General features: G+C 37.3%; 1 protein-coding gene across 1 annotated transcript in view; it reads left to right on the top strand.

The window, feature by feature from the left end:
• The window catches only part of LOC100762108 (bifunctional heparan sulfate N-deacetylase/N-sulfotransferase 4), a 274,005-nt gene extending 253,288 nt beyond the window's left edge, over positions 1-20,717 (top strand). The window contains exons 9-13 of the mRNA XM_027395414.2: positions 159-333; positions 3,252-3,422; positions 4,412-4,521; positions 18,207-18,309; positions 20,598-20,717. Coding sequence (XP_027251215.1) covers positions 159-333; positions 3,252-3,422; positions 4,412-4,521; positions 18,207-18,309; positions 20,598-20,717 — 679 coding nt within the window. The remainder of the gene's footprint in view (positions 1-158; positions 334-3,251; positions 3,423-4,411; positions 4,522-18,206; positions 18,310-20,597) is intronic.
• Positions 20,718-24,873: the final 4,156 nt, after the last annotated feature.

Below are 24,873 nucleotides of genomic sequence, written 5' to 3'. Positions count from 1 at the left end.
GAAGTACACAGCATGCTGAGTATTTGGATGATGTTATGACACAATAATTTAAACTTTATGCAAACAAACATAAGACCTGTTCAAATTCTTCCTATTTGGGATTGCAGAATAAAAAGAATACTGCTCAGACTAATTGATTTTTCTCTTCTTACCTGCAGGTATATGGACTTTTTTCCTACTCCTTCCAACATTACCAGTGATTTCCTATTTGAAAAGAGTGCTAACTACTTCCACTCAGAAGAGGCTCCCAAGAGAGCTGCATCTCTTGTTCCCAAAGCCAAGATCATTACTATCCTCATTGACCCCTCGGACAGGGCATATTCTTGGTACCAGGTATGAATGAAGAAGAGTAGTGCTAAGTACATTTAAGTATAGCTTGAATTTATCATTAAATAAATATAAAAATTCTTAAGCCAAAAAAGACTGTGTCTGTCTATCCATTCATCTATGAATGCATCATTTCATTCAACTATAAAGAACTAAATATTTAAGTCACATAGAATCACTACACTTATTTTAAACAGAAAATAACAGAATAAAGTAATAGTTGTGCAGTGGTGGCGCACTGCTATGGAAGCATAAGCCAAATAAACCCTTTCATCTCGAAGTTGCTTTTGGTCATGGTGTTTCATCATAGCAATGGCAACCTTCACTAAGATACAATTGCATATAAATCTTTGTATATGCAATTTGTATATGAATTAGGTAGTATTTAAAACAAATGGATTTATGTCGATTTGCCCTATAACTTCTCATTTATTTTTTACCATAAAGGTATTTTTATTTGTTCTTAGAGTGAAATATAAATAATGTAACGGAGAGTCAATAAAACTATTTTTCACTATGAGATCACTGTAGAATTTTAAAAAGAAAATCCTTTGTGAAATATATCTCTGCTGATTTCTACTCATTCTTGTTTGTTCCTAGGCTGGTTCACTTTTTTATTGTTGTTTTACAAACATCAAAGTGTATTAATGCTTGTATATTTTGGTTAAAATATTTTATTATCTCAAAATATTACACATATATACAAAGTATCTTGTTCCTTTCCGCTCCTTACTTCACAACTTACATTCCTTGACATCTAACCTTCCAATTTTATGTCTTTTTGATTTTTATTTCTTTTAGTCCATTGAGTCCAGGTAGTGCTGCCCATATGCACAAGAGTGCTAGAGTCATCCACAGGAGCATGACCAGGTTACCAGTAGTCACATTCCTAAAAACAAGCGACTCTCCCTTTCCTAGCAGCCATCAATTGCCAATAGCTTCTTGACCAGGGGTGGATCTTTGGGAGCTCCTCCCCAATCTATGCTGAAATCGAGGTTCCCTCCTTTCAGAATACTCTAGCCCGTATCCAGTTGACATAAAACTAGCCAGCAAATAATGTATAACATGCAGAAAAGTGAACAAGAAAGGCTAAAAATTAGAGGATATAGGAATGCCAAATGTAGGCAATGAATGTAAGTTATGAAAGAGAATAAAAAGATAATTGTTTTTCCATTTCTAACTCTAGCATGGATTTTTCAGCTTTGGTGTGGATAAGTGCATAAAATATGTTCTATATTGAAAGTATAAAATCAAATATGAAGTCCCATAGCTTCAGAATTTCTATTTAACTGTATAGAAGTTCATTAAGATGTATAGACTTTAGGTCTGGGTAATTTGGGTGTGTGAATTTCTTACTTGCAAGGCTTTTATAATAGAGTTAATTAAAAAATATCAAAACACTGAGGTGAAAACTTTAATTAAAAGTTTTAAATTCAGATATTGTGAGAAAGAATGCTGAATGTTTAATCTATTTAAGGTAGACTGAAATGAATGTTTTATATAGATTAAATCACTTGAATGAAATAGAATGTACACAATATAGTGCTTATCTGTGACTACTTTCCAAATAAATTTTTTGGATACACAGGTTTAAGGGGAATTATTTTTTCTGATAATACTTTTTATTGACTGTATTGCTGAAGCAAGGTCCCCAAAGTGCTCCACATTTCAAAATAATGTACCCTATTACTTAGCTAGACCCGTCCTTCCAGTAAGGGCCATAAATCTGCAGCTCAGCAGGTGTAAGTCAGAAACCAGCATGAACGTCACCTGCCACTGTAATTTCTACCACACATTTTTATAATGGACCTCACAGAGGAACTAAAGTGCTATTTTTCCATAAAATATGTTCCTTTGTGACCTTCTGGTCATATTTTTATGCTAATCTTAGTTGCAGGCATATAAAGAAAATCTGACGCTAAACTTACATAAGTCAATAATAGCAGATTGAGCACACTCTGGTTACTGCTTATAACAGAAATTTTAGCCCAGCTGTACTCTATTAATATGCATATACCGCATATTCCCAATTATTTTTCCAATTATGGAATCGCTACACGTTTTGTCGTTTGGACTGGTTATGTCATCTGCATGTATTCAAACAAGACATTAGTTTCACTCATCAGGCAGTTACTTTCCACTCTTGATCTTTGACCGCTCACTAAGCTATCTTGACTCCTCTAGAATAATTTACATGTAAATTTTACTTATAAAATAAAATACCCATCTATTGCCAGGCATAATACCTATATATTACCATGCTTTTTCTAGGTTGGATTTTTCTCCACATTTACTTTTAGATATTATGCAACACTAGTTCATTTATATGCATAAATGTTGTTGTTGTTCCTCAGATGAGATGAACACATTTTCAAACAGCTGCATTATTAAATTTGTCTCTCATTTAGTTGGGCTCTTTTTTTTTGTCAAATAGTAGTTTTGTGTGAAAGACTACTAGGCTTGGATACTAAAAAGCAGGAGTGAAATAATATTTGGTGGAGACCTATAGAGTGCAAAAGTACTTCAAACTTAACTTGAGTAGGACATCTAAGCAATGGCTAGGCATCAGAATCTGCCACACAGAGAAACCATCAGAAGGAACTGGGAAGGCACAGTAGGCCAGGCAATATATGAGACCTCCCCTGTCCATCTGAATTTATGCTTATCAAATTTAACTTTTATCTCTAGCATATTTTCATTTCTAATCAGACCCTTGTAGAAAATCCTTTCACTGTGTCTGCCTTTTGCCTACATATTTTAAAAGCAAAACAACCCTAAATATATATCTGCATATCACTTGTTATTTACTGAAATCCTGTTATTTAACATAAGCAATGTGCCAAATGCATAGGTTCATAAGCACACAAAATTATGCAAAAATTATAAAAGAAAATCTAACTCTACACTTTACTTTTCCCTTAAAGCACCAACGATCCCATGAAGATCCAGCTGCCCTGAGGTTCAATTTCTACGAAGTCATCACAACAGGACATTGGGCCCCACCTGATTTAAAAACCTTGCAGAGGAGATGTCTGGTACCTGGGTGGTATGCAGTACACATAGAAAGATGGCTGACCTACTTTGCTACTTCCCAGGTAATGGTACGAAATTAGGTTCCACTTATCATATCACAATTGTATTGCACTGACACACACAGATGAGATTCTCAGAAAACAGGTAGCAATAGAGGCCATAAAAACTGTGGGGCTTTTACATATTTTTACTTTACTAATAACACTTGATGTAGCTAGATGGCTCTGAAGCACACAGCTAGGAGATTTCTTTGATGAGTAGTTGGTTTCAAGGAATACATTTTCCCAAGAGAAATGTCATATAATTCAACACTGGAAACTCAACAACTAGTAGGGAAGTCAACTAGCCAGAGACTTTGTAGAAGCACCCACATGGATTCATTCTGCTTCTCCACCATGTGAGAACCTTACTGGGAAACAAGAGGTTCTTAAACTAGATGACCATAAAGAGAAGGACCTTAGACATGGGATAGAACCACAGTGAGATCTGAGAAAAATATCCGTGTTCTTCCTTTCAGCCCATGGTGCAATTTAAGCTCCAGAGGGACTTTGGTATTTACACTCTCTTTAAACATCCCCTTGGGCAAGTTTCATGAAAGTCAGAAACATTTTCCTCTCATTCCTGGTTTTCCTATCAGTTATGGTCTGTAACAATAGAAGGGATACTTTCACCTGAGTGGTCACTCTTGAGCCACTGTCCTCAAGGTTAGGGGTGATATTTAGTAGGCTGGATGGTTAGCTGGTTATATACAGTAGAGATGAGAAACCCCTGCCTATACTACAATTTCAAAGCTACAGACATTTGCATTTACTTCTGCTTATCAATCGAGTTCATAATTCACCAACACAAAAACCATTTCTATGGAAAATTTTAATTATTATCTGTTAGGAAAGAAGCAAAAAGAGCAACATTTAAATGTATTCTACATAGTGCATGTTTTCTTCTTATTCAAAGTGGCCTGACTTATTAATGCCATACGAGGTCAAGAGGGGCAACTTGGTCGATTTAATTCAGGTTTGTTCTTCATAAATGACTATTTTTGGCTTTGCAGTTGCTAATTATTGATGGACAACAGCTGAGATCTGACCCAGCTACTGTGATGGATGAAGTCCAGAAGTTTCTAGGAGTTACACCTCATTATAATTACTCTGAAGCACTAACGTGAGTCTATTCTCATGCTTGATTTCACTTCCATTATTTGCCATCATAAATTATCACTGGTCTGTATTTATATAGCATCATTAATACTAGCTGTGAATTTATACATCATTCTGCTACTCAGACACAAAGAAATATCCTCATTACTCATAAGGTGTCTCCTTTTGAATAACAGGACTAGTTTACATTATAAAGTATAATTGGTTTCTTATATTATGATAAACCTCATTTTTGAGCTTTCCTCCAATATAAATTTGTACTGTCCTCCAGTATATATATATATATATATATATATATATATATATATATATATATAGTTTACAGTGTCCTAAACACTGAAGTTACAGGGTGAAAATGACTCGTCCTCTAGAGCAAATTACAAGTGGAACATGGGTCTGCAATGGCAGCATTGGCAAGCGGATCTCTGAGTTCAGGGCCAGCCTGGTCCATAGATCAAGTTCCAGGAAAACCTGAGCTAAACAGAGAAAACTCTGTCTTGCAAAAATGGGACAGAACAGAATAGAAATGAAGCATAGATAGTCATCATTCCCTGTGAGACAGTAAACAACATTTAGTACAGATTTGGAGACATGCATTTGTGTTTGTTTGTGCGATGCTATTCTTGGCAAGACATGAGTAAACATTTACTTACCCCAGATAGGGAACTAACAACAGACAAAATTATAGGTATCACTAAAGTTCACTTTGGTGAACCAATGAGTTTTATGGTGGTTAATAGGGGAGCAGAAATAACTCAAAGACAACTGTTATCACTAAACATCTGTCCCAGCATAGGTGACAAAAGCTTGAAACCTGGAGTATACTCCACAGCCGGCAGGCAGCTCTACAAGTTGGAAGTGTCTATTCCTGGTGCTTCAGTTGGCCTGAGCCTCTTCTAGGTAGCTCAGTTGGTCTTTGTTTCTTTTAGGCATGTGGACTGGTACCTTTTGTCCCTGGCTGCTTCTCTGGTCTCTGCTTCTGCTAGACTGATTGGTCTGTGTCTTTAAACACTGAAGCCTCTCTGACAGCCACATTCAGATATACTTATATACTTTTGGGGGGAGGTGAGCCTAATGAATCTGCTCAGTTTTAGGGACTTCCTGTAGCTAGTCTGAGTTGTTTATGTGTTAAGGAACTTCTTTGAAGCATGGGAAGTTTCACTTCCCTTGTTTTATCCTCCCTGTAAACACCCTGTCTTAAAGTATCCTGTTTTTTTTTTTTTTTATCTTACTTTTCCTATCCCCTGTCTTAAGAAGTTTGTCTTCAAGATGGAAAGTTTCAGCCTCAGTGAAAACCATTTTGAAATCGTGTTTTATTCTGCATGTATTAGAATATTTATAGCTAAATGGAATCATGCAGTGTAGTAATCTATTGTTGCATTACAAACCATCACTAAACCTAGTACATATGATGGCAACCATTTTGCCATGATCATGGGTTTTGTAGGTCAGAGATCAAAAAGAAATGCACTGAGAACTGCTTGATTTTTACCCACTGATACATAAGATCACCCCTGGGAAGACTTGAGTATCTGCTTATGGCCCAAGGACTGCAATTGTCTGGATGTTCCTTCACTCACATCTTTGGTTACTGAGTCAAAGACTGAATTCAGTAGCATGAAGATTCTCCATGTTGCAAATCTCTGTCCTTGGCTTTCTCACAATGAACTGGTTGCATTCTAAAAAGGAATATAAAGAAGGACGTTGTGATCTAAGATCACCATCGCTTCTGTGACCTAGACTTGACAGCCACAGAGCTTGCTTCATACTTCATTCTGTTGGGCATACCAGTAAGTAAATCAAGTCCAAATTCAAGGGATGGAGATGCAACTCCATATGTTGGCAAGGAGATATGTATACGTTACAAAAGGGCATGTGGAATAATGTATATATTGTCCTCACATCAGGGAGACAGAACTATCTATTCAAGTAATTTTAAAGTGGGGTAAGCAAGTTAATGAAGAGAAGTGCTCCAAGAGGCTGAAACACACTTTAAAAGGGCATATGATCTACTCCTACAAGACTCCCCAAAGCTCTGATATAAAGCCTATTAAATTTTAGACAAAATTCTAACAAGTCTGATTATATAATTTCCCAGTTCATAGAAGATTAGACTCAGCAATTAGACAATTAGAGAGGGTAATGGAGGGACAGGAAAAGCAGTAATGAGATTGGGTTTTTCCTTATCTGCTAAAACAATCCTAATGAAGTTCTTACCTACACATGGAAATAGCAGCCGCACCAGGCATGCCCCTGTTGATTGAGTAGACCAAGCTCACCATAATGTGTTTTGCATTAATAGTTATTGATGTTGGCATATCTTGCCCTTCTCAGCAGTAGCCTAGGTAATGGTTCTGTCCTTTTTTACTGCAAATAGTTGCTTATGGCTCAAAAAACCTGCAAAGTCATGGTAATGAAGAAGAGTTTATAAACAAGTGCAAAATATATAGATTTTAATATATCTCACATCACAAAATTTAACTACTATTGTGATATTTAGCATAATAAATGAAGTCACATGTCAGCCAACTCATGCCCTAAGAATGGTTTAACAATTATTTGAAAAGGCTTTGATCTATGTTCACAATAACATGCCTGTTAAGGTAAAATCATAAAACAATGAATTGCTCTAACCTAGAGAAATTCAGTCTGTTAGACTTACCATGTATGAAGTTAGCTATGCAATAAATAGAACTGGACCCCAAACAGTGAGGGGCACAACAACTGCATGTTTAAAAATGATCTTTGGTATTCAGCATGGCTAATTCCCCAGTCTGAACAAAGTTCGACTTACAACGCCTGCGGTGCAGAGCAAGAAAAACTCACAACTTACCGTGAGCCCTCACACAACCAGAGAGAGGACAGCATGGGTCCAGAAACCTCAACTTTGTTACCAATGTTGTAATTCACCTTAACGTGGTTAAATATTCTCATTCTGAGGCAGAAAATGCTGTTTAGGGCCATCATGCTGCCGATGTACCCATCTCATTTTGCACAGAAGGCCGAATTGTTTTTCCTCTTGGGAAATTAGTGAAAACTAGAAGAAGGCCTGTGATGCACAGGGAGCAGCTTGGAAAGTTCAGGTTGGAAATGACTCTGTTTTCTTTTATCTGTTTGACTACTGATGGATCTGACTTTAATTGGGGACATGTACAAGTACAATGTGGACAGCATGGATCAGGTTTCTCTAACAGGAAGGAAACTAAAGAAAAATTCCCTCCCACCGTAAAAGAGAACACATATGTGCAGAGCCAAATTTCAGGTGCAGTGGTGTTATAGGAATGGGCCCAGGGCAACAAACTATTCTGCAACTAATTAACTTTACATCCCAGTCAATTACGCTTCATCTTTCTAAAACATCTGCTGAGCAACAAAAATGCAAACCTTTCCCATGTTTTATGCATGCAGCAAGTCCCATAGCAATAAATTTAAATCTCCCCTTCTTATCTGGTTCATTCTTTCATTTTTCCTATCTTGTTAGTGCTCATCAGAATTTCTCATACATTTGACTTTACACAAAACAGTTAGGTCACACATCCTTCCTTTTGCAACTAAGTTGCAACCAAAGAAGTAAGCAGCATTAGAAATTCTGAGAGGTCTAGGGATCTGACCCGGTCAAAGCTACAGTACTGCTTTCCTTCCAGGCCCCAGAGTGAAGGACAGTGTCTGCCAGCAGGGCTCTAGCAAAGTTCCTTTGATCTGCAGCTGGCTGTAACCACAGGTATCAAGATGCTTTGTAGGGAGGTTGGCATGAGTCAGGCAATGCCTGTGAAATCTATCCCCTCTTTTGTTTTGGAAAATGGAATCACTGCTTGGAGCATTGGTGTGTGGCTGATCAGACTTTGTCTGGTCACTGCAGTGGACATCTTGTTCTTCTTTGACTTAGCATAAACTCTGTGTGTGTGTGTGTGTGTGTGTGTGTGTGTGTGTGTGTGTGTGTGTGTTTATGCTCCTGCTTGTAGTTTTTCAATTTTCTGTTTCTTGTGCTTTGAATTAGGGGCAAAAATAATCAGCTTCTGCAGTTTGGCTGGCTGGTTGTGATGATTGTGGCCACCAGTGTTTCCCACTTCTTGAGAAACTGGGCAGCACACTAGAGAGGTTTCAGACATATTGGTGACATGGTTTTTTCTTTGGATTTGCCAAAGCACTGGATGTTTGACTGACCCACAAAGAACCAGAAAGAGCCTCTCATCAACAGCGAGCAGGCTGTTGCTTTGCTGAGAGAGTCAGGGAAACATTTCTGATTAAGATCTTGTTCACTTTCCCCGGTTTTAATTAAGTTAATTTCCCTATTTAACAAAGAAAACAGTGCCTGAAAAGTTACACTAGCAACAGTGGAACTGTGTGCTCTATCCTTCTGTTTTTTGAAATGCTTACTTTTCATCAGTAAAACATTTGAAACCCATGGCATCCTCTGAGCCTTGATGGGATCTGTCATTAATCACACTCAGTCTCAGCACCAGCAACTATGATCCCTCAGCTTTTACCTTCAGAAAAACTGTGTGCCACTACACTGTCAATTACATGGTGGATCTCAATCTATTACAGGCTGTGATTTTGTGTAGCACACTGAAGTTTATCACAAAGAAAAAGTATCAGAAACATGCCAATGTCTGACTCAGTTACTCTGCCTTGGCATAGCATGGATTTCAAAGACTCAAGGAGCACTCCTCCATACACATTACATTCTCTTTTAATGAGTATTTCCAACGACTATTTTTTTTAAATGTTACTATTAGTGCAGTGCTCCACCCCAAAAATATATATACTTGATATTCTTAGAAACAACTATTTCTCTGGGCAGTGATGGCACACACATTGAATCCGACAACTAGGGAGGCAGAGACAGGTTGACATCAGTGAGTTCTGGGCCACCCAGTGTTATGATAAATCTTTCTGCCAAAAGCTGCCTGAGCCCTACCACCACGTGTGCAGTGTCTGCCAGCCGCCGAGTTCTGCCCGCTGCATGGATGGACAAAATAATACAGAGACATATTAGATACAAAACTGCTTGGCCAATGACTAGGATTCTCATCTGTTAGCTCAGTCTCAATTGTCATAAATCTATATATTTTTTAAGACTTATCAGATGCTTTATTGGCATCCCTCCTTGCTGGTAGATCACATTGCAAAGCTGGAGGAATAGCAGAGGGGAAAAGGGACACTTCCTTTTTCTCCTTTCTTAAATATGAGTCTACTTGCTATGTCACTTCCTGCCTGGAACACTACTTCTCTACTACATTTCCCAGAATCCTCTTTGACTCCTAGTCCCATCTAACTTGCTGTCTCATTGGCCAAACAAGTACTTTATTCAATAATCAATAAGATGATCTTACATAGAAGTACATTCTCCATCAACCCTGGCCTACAAAGCCAGTTTCAGGACAGCCAGGACTTTTACAGAAAGAAAACCTGTCTTAAAAAAACAAAATACAAAACAGAACAAATAAAAAAAAGTGTTTCATGAAATTTCTCAGTCTCACAATGGTAAGTTATCAAATCCTTTTTTAAAATTTTTTATTTAAATTAGAAACAAACTTGTTTCACATGTCAATCCCAGTTCTCTTCCTCCCCTCCTCCCCTGACCCCCACTAACCCCCTTTCCCATTCCCTTTCTGCTCCCCAGGGAGGGTGAGGCCTTCCATGGGGGATATTGAGTCTGTCATATCATATGGAGCTGGGCCTAGGCCCTCCCATGTGTGTCTATGCTGAGAGGGTATCCCTTTATGTGGAATGGGCTCACAAAGTCCATTTGTATGCTAGGGATAAATACTGATCTACTATCAGAGGCCCCATGGATTGTGGTTGCCCCCTCACTGATACCCATATTGAGGGGATCTGGATCAGTCAGTCTGGGGGCAATTAGCTTCCCATTGTTCAGGTCAGCTATTTCTGTGTGTTTCAACTCCCTGTTATTGACCCCTTTGTTCATCGCTCCTCCCTCTCTGCAACTGGATTCAGGAGTTCAGTTCAGTGTTTAGCTGTGGGTGTCTGCTTCTACTTCCATCAGATGCTAGATGAAGGCGCTAGGATGGCATATAAGGTAGTCATCAATCTCATTGTAGGGGAAGGGCATTTAAGGTAGCCTCTCCACTATTGCTTACATTGTTAGTTGATATCATCCTTGGAGACCTCAGGACATTTCCCTAGTGCCAGATTTTTTTAAACCTATAATGGCTTCCTCTATTATGGTATCTCTTATCTTGTTTTCCTCTATTCTTCCCTGGACTCACCCTTCCTGCTCCCTCATGTCCTCCTCTCCCCTCCTCTTCTCCCCTTCCCTTTCTCCTAGCTCCCTCTCCCCTCCCCCCATGCTCCCAATTTGTTCAGGAGATCTTGTCCCCTTCCCCTCCTCTGAGGGACCATGTATGCCTCTCTTAGGGTCCTCCTTGTTTCCTAGCTTCACTGGCAGTGTGGATTGTAGGCTTCTAATCATTTACTCTATGTCTGAAATCCATATATGAGTGAGTATATACCAGGTTTGTCTTTTTGTGACTGGGTTACCTCTCTCAGAATGATTGCTTTTAGTTCCATCCATTTGCCCCCAAATTTCAAGATTCCATTGGTTTCTTCCACTAACTAATACTCCATTGTGTAAATGTACCACATTTTCTCTATCCATTCTTCAGTTGAGGGGCATCTAGGTTGCTTTCAGGTTCTGGCTATTACAAATAATACTGCTATGAACATGGTTGAACAGATGACCTTGTTGTATGGATGTATATCTTTTGGGTATATGCCTATGAGTGGAATTGCTGGATCTTGTGGTAGACTGATTCCCATTTTCCCAAGGAAACGCCACACTGATTTCCAAAGTGGCTCTACCAGTTTGCACTCCCACCAGCAGTGGAGGAGTATTCCCCTCCAGCATAAAGTATCATTGGTGTTTTGATTTATATTTCCCTGATGGCTAAGGATGTTGAGCACTTTCTTAGTGTCTATCAGCCATTTTAGACTCCTCTATTGAGAATTCTCTAGTTATGTAATCCACTTTTTAATTGGATTATTTGGTGTTTGGAGACTAGCTTCTTGAGTTCTTTGTAAATTTTGGAGATCAGCAATCTGTCAAATGTGGGGTTGGTGAATATATTTTTCCATTCTGTGGGCTGCCATTTTGTCTTGTTGACTGTGTCCTTTGCCTCACACAAGCTTCTCTGTTTAAGGAGGTCCCATTTATTAATAGTCATCTCACTGTCTGTGCTACTGGTATTAGGTTCTGGAAGCAGTCTCCTGTACCAATTTGTTAAAGGGTACTTCCCACTTTCTCTTCTAATAGGTTCAGTGTGGCTGTATTTGTCTTGAGGTTTTGATCCATTTGGACTAAAATTTTGTGCCTGGCAATAGATATGGATCTATTTGCAGTCTTCTACATGCCAGCACCCAGTTATGCCAGCAGCATTTGTTGAAGATGCTTTCTTTTTTCCTTTGTAAAATTTTAGCTTCTTTGTCAAAAATCAGACGTTTGGAAGTATGTGGGTTAATATCAGGGTTTTCAATTAGATTCCATTAATCTTCCTGTCTATTTTTTGCCAATACAAAGCTGTTTTCAGAACTATAGCTATATTATAGAGCTTGAAGTCAGGGATGGTGATGCCACAAGAAATCCCTATATTGTACAGGGTTGTTTAGGCTATCATAGGTGTTTTGTTTTTCCATAAAAAAGTTTATTATTGTTCTTTCAAAGTTTGTGAAGAATTGTTCCAGTATTTTGATGGGAATTGAATTGAATGTGTAGGTTGCTTTTGGCAAGATTGCCATTTTTACTATGTTGATCCTACCTATCAAAGATCATGGGACATCTTTCCATTTTCTGGAAATTTCTTTCTTTAAAGACTCAGAGTTCTTGTTATAAAGTCTTTCACTTATTTGGTTATGTTGTTTGTGGCTATTTTGTAATGGGTGATATTTCTCTGATTTCATTCTCAGCCCATTTATTGTCTATATAGAGTGGGCCTACTGATTTTTTTTATGTGAATCTTGTATCCTGACAGTTTGCTGAAGATGTTTATCAGCTGTAGGAGTCCACTTGTAGAGTTTTTCAGCTCACTTATGTAAAAAACTATCATATCATCTGCAAATAGTGCAAGTTTTACTCTTTCTTTCCAATTTGCATCCCCTTGATCTTTTCTTGTCTTATTGCTCTAGATAGAACTTCAAGTACAATATTGAAAAGATATGGAGAGAGTGGACAGCCTTTTCATTTTCCTGATTTTAGAGGAATCAAGTTTGGTTTCTCTCCATTTAGTTTGATGTTGGCTGTTGGTTTACTGCATATTACTTTTATTATTTTCAGGTATGTTCCTGTTATCCCTGATCTCTCCAGGACCATTATCAAGAAGGGGTGTTTGATTTTGTCAAAGGCTTTTTCAGTGTCTACTGATATGATCATGTGTTTTTTCTTTTGCAATTTTTCTTCCATTTTTTATTTAAGTTAGAAACAAGTATGTTTTACATGTCAATCCCAGTTCCCTTCCCCCTTCCTCCCTTGCCCCCCACTAACACCCTACCTATCCAATACCATTTCTGATCCCCAAGGAGAGTGAGGTCTTCCACGGGGGTCTTTCAGAGTCTATCATATCCTTTGGGATAGGGCATAGGCCCTCCCCTGTGTGTCTAGGCTGAGGGAGTATCCCTATATGTGAAATGGGCTTGCAAAATCCATTCCTATGCTAGGGATAAGTACTGATCTACTACAAGAGACCCCATAGCTGACACCCACATTCATGGGATCTGGATCAGTTCCATGCTGGTTTCCCAGTGATCAGTCTCCGGGCCAAGAGCTCCCACTTGTCCAGGTCAGCTGTTTCTGTGGGTTTCACCAGCCTGGTCTTGTCCACTTTGCTCATCATTCCTCCTACTCTGCAACTGGATTCCAGTTTAGTTCAGTTCAGTGTTTAGCTCTGGGTATCTGCTTCTATTTCCATCAGCTTCTGGATGAAGGCTCTAGGATGGCATATAAGGTAGATTACATTGATAAATTTTCATATGTTGAACCATCCCTGCATTCCAGGGTTGAAGCCTACTTGATCATGAACAGTGATTTCTCTGATGTGTTCTTGGATTCGATTTGCCAGTATTTTATTGCGTATTTTTGCATCAATATTCATGAGGGATATTAGTCTGTAGTTCTCTTTCTTAGTTGTGTCTTTGTGTGGCTTGGGTCCCAAGGTAATTGCAGCCTCTTAAAAAGTTTTGCAATGAACTTTCTCCTTCTATTATGTGGAACAATTTGAGGAGAATTGGCATTAGCTCTTCTTTGAACTTCTGGGGTAATTCTTCACTGAAGCCATCTGGCGCTGGGCTTTTTTTTTTTTTTTTTTTTTTTTGGTTGGGAGACTTTGATGACTGCTCTGTTTCATTAGGGATTATAGTGTTTAAATTGCTTATCAGTTCTTGATTTGATTTTGCTAAGTGATATCTATCCAGAAAATTGTCCATTTATTTTACATTTTCAAATTGTGTAGAGTACAGGATTTCAAATTATGATCTGAAGATTATATGTCTTTCCTCATTGTCCATTGTTATGTCCCCCTTTTCAAGTCTGATTTTGTTAATTTGCATTTTCTCTCTTTGCCGTGTGTTTAGATTGGATAAAGTTTTGTCTATCTTGCTGATTTTCTCAAAGAACCGACTCTTTGTTCCATTGATTCTTTGTATTGTTTTCTTTGTTTCTAATTTATTGATTTCAGCCATCAGTTTATTTCCTTGCATCTACTCATCTGCAGTCAGTTTGCTTCTCTTTGTTCTAGAGCTTTCAGTTGTGCTGTTAATTCTCTAGTGTGACTATTCTCCAGTTTCTTCATGTGGTCACTTTCCTCATAGTACTGCTTTCAAAGTATCCCATAAGTTTGGGTATGTTGTGTCTTCATTTTCATTGAATTCTAGGAAGTTTTAAATTTCTTTCTTTCTTTCTTTCTTTATTTATTTATTTATTTATTTAAGCCAGGAATGGTGCAATTGTGTGTTGTTCAATTTCCATGAGTTTGTAGGGTTTCTGCAGTTTGTGTTGTTGTTTGATTCTAACTTTAAAACATGATGGTCTGATAAGATACAGGGGGGTTATTCCGATTTTTTTTGTACCTCTTGAGGTTTGCTATGTTGCCATGTATGTGGTAGACTTTAGAGTAGGTTCCATGAGAAGAAGGTATATACTTTTGTGTTTGGATGGAATGTTCTATACATGTGTTAAACCCAATTGGGTCATAACTTCTGTTTGTTCCTTTATTTCTTAATTTAGTTACTGTCTGGTGTTCCTGTCTAGTGGTGAGAGTGGGGTGTTGAAATCTTCCACTGTTACTGTATGAGGTCTTGTGTGTGATTTGAGTCTTAGTAATGCTTCCTTTAGGAATTTGGGTGCTTTTGTATTTGGGGCATATATTTTCGGAAGTGAGACTATTCCTGATGGATTTTTCCTGTGATGAATATGAAATGATCTTCTTCATCTCTTTTGATTGATTTTAGTTTGAAGCCTATTTTGTTAGATATTAGGATAGCTACACAAGCTTGTTTCTTGGGTCCATATGATTGGAAAACCTTATCCTGACCATTTACTCCCAGGTAATATTTGCCTTTGAAGTTGAGGTGTTTTTCTTGTATGCAGCAGAAGGATGGATTCTGTCTTTGTATCCATTCTGATAGCCTGTGTCTTTGTATAGGCAAGTTAAGACCATTAAATACTGAGGGTAATTAAGGACCATTGAGTGTTAATTCTTGTTTGTTATGGATTTGGTGGTGGTGGTGATATCGTGTGTGGATTTACCCCACTTTTTCTTTTGGCTTTTGGTAAAGTGGGATTACACATTGCCTATGTTTTTGTGAGTGTAGTTAACTTCCTTAGGTTGGAATTTCCCTTCTAGTACTTTCTTTAGGGCTCTATTAGTGGATATGTAATGTTTAAATCTAGTTTTGTCATGAATATTTTGTTTTCTCCATCTATAGTGATTGAAAGCACTGCTGGGTATAGTAGTCTGGGCTAGCATCCATGGGCTAGTATCTTACTTTTTGTAGAATATCTATCCAGGATCTTCTAGCTTTCAGAGTTTCTATGAAGAAGTCAGGTGTAATTCTAATAGATTTGCCTTTATATGTTACTTGGCCTTTTTCCTCTGCTGCTCTTAATATTATTTCTTTATTCTGTTTTTATTTTGTTGTTGTTGTTGTTGTTGTTGTTTTCGAGACAGGGTTTCTCTGTGGCTTTGGAGGCTGTCCTGGTACTAGCTCTTGTAGACCAGGCTGGTCTTGAACTCACAGAGTTCCACCTGCCTCTGCCTCAGTAGTGCTGGGATTAAAGGCATGGGCCACCAATGCCTGACCTTCTTTCTTTAGTCTGTATGTTTTGTGTTTTGATTATTATGTGACGAGGGGGTCTTTTTTGTGGTCCACTCTATTTGGTATTTTGTAGGCTACTAGTTTCATTGGTATGTCTTTCTTTAGGTTGGAAATTTCTTTCTATGATTTTATTGCATATATTTTCTGTACCTTTGAGTTGATCTTCTTCTTCTTCTTCTCCTTCTTCTTCTTCTTCTTCTTCTTCTTCTTCTTCTTCTTCTTCTTCTTCTTCTTCTTCTTCTTCTTCTTTTCCTATTATTCTTAGTGTTGGCCTTTTCACAGTATCCCATATTTCCTGAATATTTTGTATTAGGGCTTTGTTGGGCTTAAGATATTCTTTTGTCAATGAATCTGTTTCTCCTAGTGTATCTTCAATACCTGAGATTCTCTCTTCCATCTCTTGTATTCTGTTGGTTATGCTTGCATCTGTAGTTCCTGATCTTTTACCCATCTTTTCTAATTCCAGCACTGCCTCAGACTGTGTTTTTTTAATTGTCTCTATTTCAGCTTTCAATCCTTTCTCTGTTTGAATTGTTTCTTGCTATTTTTGGTTTGTCTTTTCTTCCATTTGTTTAAAGGATTTTCTCATTTCCTCTTTTAGGGTCTCTATCATTTTCATGAAGTTGTTTTTAAGGTCATTCTCTTCTGCTTCTTCTGTGTTGGTATGTTCAGGTCTTGCTGGTTTAGAGTCCCTAGACTCTAGTGGTGTCATATTGTTTTTTCTGTTGTTGAATGTGTTCTTATATTGTTGTCTTCCCATCCCTTTTTCCAGTGGGTGTAGGTGGGGTCTCTTCCTCTCCTGGTGGGTAAGAGTCCAAGGTTCTCTTCCGGTGGGTGCAATCAGGTTCAATACCCTGCTGAGTCTCACGTTGGGTGCAGGGCAGGTCCGAGGCATTCCCTCTCCTGGTAGGTGGGAGCTGCACTAGTACAGCGATGTCAGCAGACTTGTGGTTGCTTGGTCTGCTGGGGATGAGTCAAGCTGCCTGCAGTCCCCAGGCGAGGAGATCCCAGAGTGGGCAAGCAGAAGTTGGGTTTGAGACCAAGTTGTCAGATCTATACAGACTTAAAAGTGGTATCTGCCAATCTGATGGTTAGATATTCATGTGCTGCATAGCATGTGACATGGAGAATCCTCTAAGTACAGAATGACAGCTATGAGATTCACTCAAAGAATCATCTGCCTTCAGCAACAGGCAAGAGGATGGCTATGTTTGACTCACCAGCTGCAGTACCTATGTCTCAGATCTTAAGATATTGTAATGAGTTATGTCTTTACACATTTAAAAAACAATAAAAGACACAAGAATCCATTTAAAGAAAGCTATTTCATGTAGGACAAGTTTATTCATTATTTATGAAATTGTTGAATATTTTAACTTTTTTTTTAAATTATGAAAAACAAACTCCAAGTTCATTTGAAGGATTAAATGAAAAGGAGCATAAGAAGTAGATTAATACTATTCTATGACATTTTATTTAGTTTTTGAATATTTTTAAAAAGTAACTATAGAAAATAATACAGTGTGTTTTCAAATTGAAAGGCTTAATTATACCTATACTCAGAGTTGTATACTTATATGGAATTCAGTCCCATTAATGAAACCCATTAAATGATTTCAGAGAAATCTTTTAATATATTTTGACATGAAAATCACAGTCATCTGAAACAAAATATCCAAAGGCCTTTTATATGTAGGCTGTAGTTTTAATGTTTAATCCTTTGCTTTATTTCAGATTCATAACTAAAATATAGACCACAACAATTTCAATAGAAAATTGTACTGCAGGTCTGATGGGGAAGTCCTTCTGTGTATATGTTTGGTCTTATTGGTTGATAAATAAAGCACTGTTGGCCAATAGGAAAGCAAGATAGGTGGGGCTAGGAGTTGAGGAGGATTCTGGGAAATGTAGTATAGGAGTCGACATGTGATCCCGTGAAGAGAGGACTCATACTGCTGGCATCCTGGAGAAGATAAGTCTTTATAAAATACATAGATTAATGGTTATGGTTGATACTTAGGACAAAGCTAGCAAATTAGATATCCTAATCATTGGCCAGCATCATTGTAACTAACATAAGACTCTGTGTGTGGTCTGGGGGCCCTAGCGTGGCAGTGGGGCTCAGGCACTGGCAGAAAGAGTTTTCCTTAAACAGGTCTGTGTACCTTTTCCCACACAGTAGAACTACTTGAAAATATATAGTAAAATATAGAAATTTTAATATCTATTTTCATTTCCTAAATCAGCTGAACACCTGTAGAAATTAATTAAATTAAAGCAGCAGGTGTACAAAAGTGTACCTCTTTTATCTTACCAGGAAGGCTCTTATGATTTATAATTATTATATACTGTATTTTTTAGGTTTGATCCCCAAAAGGGCTTTTGGTGTCAGCTACTTGAAGGAGGAAAGACCAAATGCCTTGGGAAGAGCAAAGGCCGAAAATACCCAACCATGGATCCAGAGGTAATGTTTGCTTAATTTGAATTACTCTGGAAAAAAGACATTGCTGTTTGAAAACTAGGAAGAGAAATCTGATTCTTTTTGCTGATATTTCCTTGCAATAAATAGTTTTATATACTTGAAAGATGTTAGAGAGCAAAAGAACTGATATACCTGATATATGTCATTAGAACTTTCTTCCTGTTGTAATTCAACTCACACATAATTATATACTAAAAAGTAACTCCTTTCCACATTGTAAGTCACTTAAAAATAATTGTTTGGTAAACAATGGTATAAAAAACTACAAGTACTGAAAATATACTCAGTATATATACTGAAAATATACTGTTCTAGTTTGCTTTATATTTCTGTGATAAGCATCACAACTAAAAATCAACTTTGAGGAAGAGAAGGTTTCTTTCAGTTTATAACTTCCAGGTCAAACTCCAACACTAAAGAAAGCCAAGGTAGGAACCTGGAGGCAAAAGTTGAAGCAGAGACCATGGAGGAATGTTGTTTATTGGCTTGCTTCCCTTGGCTTGATCAGCTACCATTCTTCTACAGTCCTGGCCATCCTGCCCAGGCTTGGCACTTCGCACAGTGGTCTGGGCCTTCCTGCATCAATTAAAAGCCAAGGAATGCCCTACAGATATGCCCACAGGCCAACTGGATGCAGCCAATGTCTCATTTGAAGTTCTTGCTTTTTGAGATATCTCTGGTTTGGGCAAGTTGATAAAAACTAACCAGCATACCTATATCTGATGCCAAAAACATGCCTGACATTCAACTAAGCTATGCAGAAGATATAAGGATAAAATGGCTACTGAAATTCATTATAGGGTGAATAATTTAGTTAGGGCCATAGGATTATAACAGGAGGCACAAAGTAATAAATTAAACTAAAAAAGACAAAAAAAATATAATAGAAATCGTAATATGTGGAAAGATGCATCGTATTAGAGATGGTGGCTGGAAGCCAGCCAGAGATTGTGAGCATTTCTCCTAAGGCAAGGTGGGCAAGGGCAGGATGCATTCTTCATGTGTTGCTATGGTGATATAAGTGCCAGAAAGTCCTTAATATACTTTTGAACTCAGTAATTTCTAAAGGGTTTCAGAAATCACTTTAATCTGCCCAAAACATCAATGTAGCATTCCCACTACTGTAAACATCTTATTCCCCATTTGAAGGGCTTACCATCTGCTTTAAGGGAAGAAACATAATGAAATGCTTGGCAAACGGTCCAAGATGAAATGTAATTGTCCTAAATCCATTTCCACAGTATACACAAAAGTTGCTAGGGGAATTTTATGAAGAAAGACATTCATTTGTGTTTAAATGTTGAGAAGAGCTTAGGAGAGATGGTAGCATTTTTATGCAGTAAAAATTTTGTTTGATCACTATGAATATTTGCAAATTAAAGTATTGATCAATTTCATGGGAAACAGAAAATTAAATAGAACAAAATAAGTTTACTTAGTTGTTGTATGAAGAATTTGGTGGGAAAAAAAGCAAGTTAACAATTTTCTGTTTTCTGGAAGTGTGTGTGTGTGTGTGTGTGTGTGTGTGTGTGTGTGTGTGTGTATTCACTCATTTATCTGGGATCTGCAATGATAGCTCATCAGATAAGAGCATAGCAGCAAATCTAGCATAGCCCCAACCTATCCAGTGTCCTCACCTTGCCTCCCCAGACATGAGAATATATACAGAAACACACACTTACACACTTATGCATATAAATAGAAGTAATCTTGAAAAACATGTTAGAACTTAAAAAAAATGTTTATCTCTTAAAAAGACCAATCTCTTCAGGTTGATGAGGCATTTAAGAGAGTTACAAAGAAGCCTAGCTTTTCAGGGCTTATTATATATGATATTTTATAAAGAGAGAAATCCTGAATAAAATTTTCAAATATATAACATAGCCAGTTATTTTTATAATCAGTAATTTTACTCATTATAGACAGATACGTTTTTAAATGCTTAGTATAGGAATAATTTTCAAAGGAAATTTACATATTTGCATCTTCCTCATTCTTATGCATTTGGTTGTGCATTAACATCTCCCCATTCTCTGGTATTACACTTCAGTTTCCTCTCTGTACGTGTCCAAATGTGTAAGTGCTATAATGGTAGTTGACTCTCCCAGGACACATGTGCACTTCTTTGCTTTACATCCATGATTTAGTCAGAATTTCTAAAAATGTAAAATGAGCGACTTAGGAAAAAATAGTAAACGAACAGTTGGTAGACACATGTGTAGATACTTGATGAGCTAAGAGTGTCCTTCAAATCTTCCTTTTGTTTCCAGTCCAGAACCTTCCTCTCCAATTACTACCGGGACCACAACGTGGAGCTCTCGAAGCTGCTGCACAGGCTGGGTCAGCCTCTGCCCTCCTGGCTGAGACAGGAGCTGCAGAAAGTGAGATAGCATCCACAAAGAGAACATGGCACTGAGTCGCCATCAAGTAGAAAAGGCGAATGGCGCAGCTTTATCCTTTTTGTACACTTGTGATTGTCCAGAGAGGACTGTGAATAAATCCCCTTCAGTGTTTTCCATAAAATGAAAACATATGCACGCATTGGCAGTTATTAGCATTAATCCTTACATAAGGCTTTTGGAAACAAAATATGGGGTTTGTGGCACTATCCAGTTTCTTGTCTGGGGGTCATCATGCAGCTCACTTTCTCTGTTAACCAGCTTCCAGGACGTCAAGTGACTAATGTTCTGACTATATGCAAATTACCAATTAAAAATTTGAGGAAAAGTTAAGTGCTACAGTGTCTATAAATGAAGTCAGATCTAACACACTGTCTGAATTAAGGGCTAATGTTTACAAGTATCATTTATCTGGTTCTGTTGGTCCATCTTCCCCTTGTAGGGCAGGGAGAGATCATGGTTATCACAAATTTCAAGTCATCACAAGGGCATGCCATTCTCAGAAAACGCCAACATGGTCTCTAGAGAGTAAGACAGAAGCGTGTGATTCTGAACTCCAGTACCCCAATAGATGAGGGCCATCTTTAATGGGCCCATGATCTTTCTACATTACCAAGGTCCCCACCTTGGCAGTGATGTAGCATTTATATATATATATTTGTTCACTATTTCAAATAGTGAGCTTCACTAACTAGAAATGTACACCAAGTTGTAATGCAGGTCTAAATAGGCACTGTTCCTTCTATGTAAGAAATATGTCCATCTCTTTAAAGCATGATGTTTCATATATGCCACTACATCTACTATAATAAAGTTTTACTGTCTATTTTAAGATATATCTAAAACCTAAGTTATATCCCAAAGTTACCTATTTGAACATCATTAATTCCCTAACTTGAACCCAATTTCATAGACAAACTCACAAGTTAATTTTAAGATAAGAAGTATTATTTTTTGTTTTGAATTATACGTTCCTGCAGTATTTGAAAACTATATAAATTCATTTTAACTGGAATTTCATCCTATTTGTCCATGATGATCTATGAATTTTTTTTTTTTTTTAGTGATACATGAAGGTAAAATTTCAGCAGAACAGGCAAGCAATTTTGGGAACATTACCCACAAATAAATCTTCCTCCTCCAGAACAATTTTTGCTAAAGGATGTAAATAATACCATCATCCCCATTGTTTGATAATTTATTCTTAAGTTAATTTGATGACACACAGATAGGCTTTGATTTGATTTTTGGTGGGGAGATGGGATAGGTAAACAAATCAAAGTTGGCTATTCTAAAAGAGGATTAGTATCATTTTACATATTAAAAATCTAACATGTCATCTATATTTCACAACATTTTTTTCTTGATTTTCTGTTTTTTTCTTTGCACTCCTATCTAAAGGCCCTTGATCTTCATCAGAAAATGTGAGCTTTTATCTTCTTTGTTGATATAAGTCACAATAATTTCCTTGTTTTATTTTTAGCTGTGGGGACTATGTTCTCACCCTTGTTACTTACATAAGAGCATGATGAAGTCCCTTTAAAATAGTGAAATATTTTTAACAATTATTTAGACCATTACAATTTATTCACCATCTCCCTCCCACTTACACTATAGCGTTTCTGCCACTTTCTTTTGCTCTGTGTGAAGCCCAGCCTGTCTTCAAATGTGCAATCCCCCTGCCTTCCCTCTGGCACACTGGGATTTCAAGTGTGTAGAACTATGCTCGCCTCTAATTATTATTTTCTTAAGCTAGAGGAAAATCTTCTTTCCTTCACAGGGGACTAAAATGAATGTAAAAAGGGGGGTACTTTCATGCCAAATAATATTGGTATAACTCATGAACCTCCAACTCACCACCAGATATTTCAATGAAATGAATTTTCTGCATTTTCTCACCTTTAAATAATGTATACGTATCAGTGAGCCACCCACCATTATCTGAAAGCAAAATATCACCCAAACATAACCATTCTCTTTCTTTCCTGGTTATTCTAATCATTATGTATATTTTTCTTGCTATGTTTGATGATGAAGTGAGCAATTGCATTTAATTATTTAACAAACCTCCATCTAATGGCTTGAAGAAATCTAGTAAATGAAACTGAACTGTAGTAATTGGGAAATCTCAGCTTTAATAATATTATCCATTTTAAGACTTCTTCCCACTTCAGGACAGTTGTCCTGGAATTTATTAGTGTAATTCTTTCTAATTCATATTACGTCTTCAGTTTTATGCAACATACATTTATTTAGATATTAGAATATTTGTTCATATCCATTCAGGCTTGGTGTCTTCATTCCTTTCCAGACTTTAGGGGGCTGGCCTGACTTACAAGCCTAGATGTCAACTACTTCATTTTGTTAAAGGCAAAAAACAGTATTTAATTGTTTCAGATACTAATGCCTACAGGTTATATTAAAAAACTTCATCTAAAATAAAATTTAGTTTCTATTTAGCAATGACCAAAACATGAAGAACAGCACTTGTGGTTTAACACACACACACACAGACACACACACACACACACACACACACACACACACACACACACACACAGAGAGAGAGAGAGAGAGAGAGAGAGAGAGAGAGAGAGAGAGAGAGAGAGACATGCACCTTACAGTTTTTTGGTTTTTTTTTTTTTTGCCTAAATTATAGCAAACCCAACTTACATTTAGTCATGTGCTGCTTTTAAAATCTTATTGTTTTAAATAATGCAAAGTAACCTATATTCTAGACTTACTGATTGATTTATTTTAAAGTACAGGAAACACAAGGTATTTATATAGAAATAATATTAAAGCCTTCTATTCCTGGTGCTGGCAGAAAATGCTGCTTGCTTGAGGAAGGGAGAGGAACTCAAAAATAACACTGGCCAGAACTTCATAGAGGAGACTATTTAGTCTAGTAGTCTGTGCATATCATATGTTTTTTCTAAATCAATTTTAGGAGCACAACCCTGCCAGAAAACTATATACACACTTCAAAATGTGCAAATATCTGTAAATGTGTTGTGTCTCAGAAACCTAGAGTTTTTGGTCTCACAAATAGTTTTGGTTTTTTGCCAGTGAACACATGTGCTAAGCAGAGAGAAACCTCTACATTGACTGAAATGAAATTGTTAAAACATCTGTTGTCACCTTAGAGTAAAGGATCATGTGTGTGTCCTCATCACAATACACCCTGATGCTAGTACAGCCACTGGAGTGATGCTGTTTCTCCTGAAGTCAGGCTGTAAGTACCAGTTGGTTCCTACTTCCCTAGTGTTCATCACTGCATACACACTTCCTGGATGCCAGACATGCCATGCTTATCCCCCAGAATCGGGAATGGCTTTTTCAAAATAGACATCCTCGTCCCAGTCCTATCTCTCAGTAGCTGTGTGGCCTTAGATAATTTGTGGAACTTCCTTGAGCCACATTTTTCCCCTGTAAATTAGAGACAATAAAAATAATTACTCAAGAGTTTATTATAGCTCTCAGTAAGAGTATGTTTGGGTAACAGCACAATGCCTGAAATCATTGTGCTGAAATATGTTAGTCATAAAAATAATGTATAATTAATCATAGCTCTCTTTTCTTCCGTCAAACAGAAATGTCTGTTTTCTACTCCAGTTAATAATAAAACATATATGATAAACTATATAATTGTATCTGGTCAAACGAAAAGCTAGCTTCCTTATCATCACCCGGGAGTAGACTGTGTGCTGCTGTATGCCTCACAGCGTCTCTATTCTGACTGCCTTCCTCCTCTCTTTCGGACGCCTTTTGATTTCTTCACGGATGACCTCCCTTTTATCTCTTCTTTCTATCCCTCTCCTTAATTCTTTTCTAACCCATTAGACACATTGCCACAAATATCAGATCCTCACCTCTAATTTCTTCAAAAAAGTTTAATAGTGGCATATGCGCAAATGTTATAGGGAGGCATATATAATAAAAAGTACAAGGAAAGGTCTATGAATTCTCTACAAATCTCTGCTTCAACCATCTAATGAAAGCTTTTTTCTGTAGATGAAAACAGTTAATTATATTTATATTTTATATTTATAAATATCAACCAATATTTTCTGTATTTTCCCATGACAACTATATGATACATTCAAGATCTATTAGCAGATGAGCAATTAAAAATATTGAGATATTT

Source organism: Cricetulus griseus (assembly GCF_003668045.3).
Source record: "Cricetulus griseus strain 17A/GY chromosome 1 unlocalized genomic scaffold, alternate assembly CriGri-PICRH-1.0 chr1_0, whole genome shotgun sequence".
NCBI classification, from domain to species: domain Eukaryota; kingdom Metazoa; phylum Chordata; class Mammalia; order Rodentia; family Cricetidae; genus Cricetulus; species Cricetulus griseus.
This window is presented reverse-complemented; position numbering and strand designations above follow the sequence as displayed.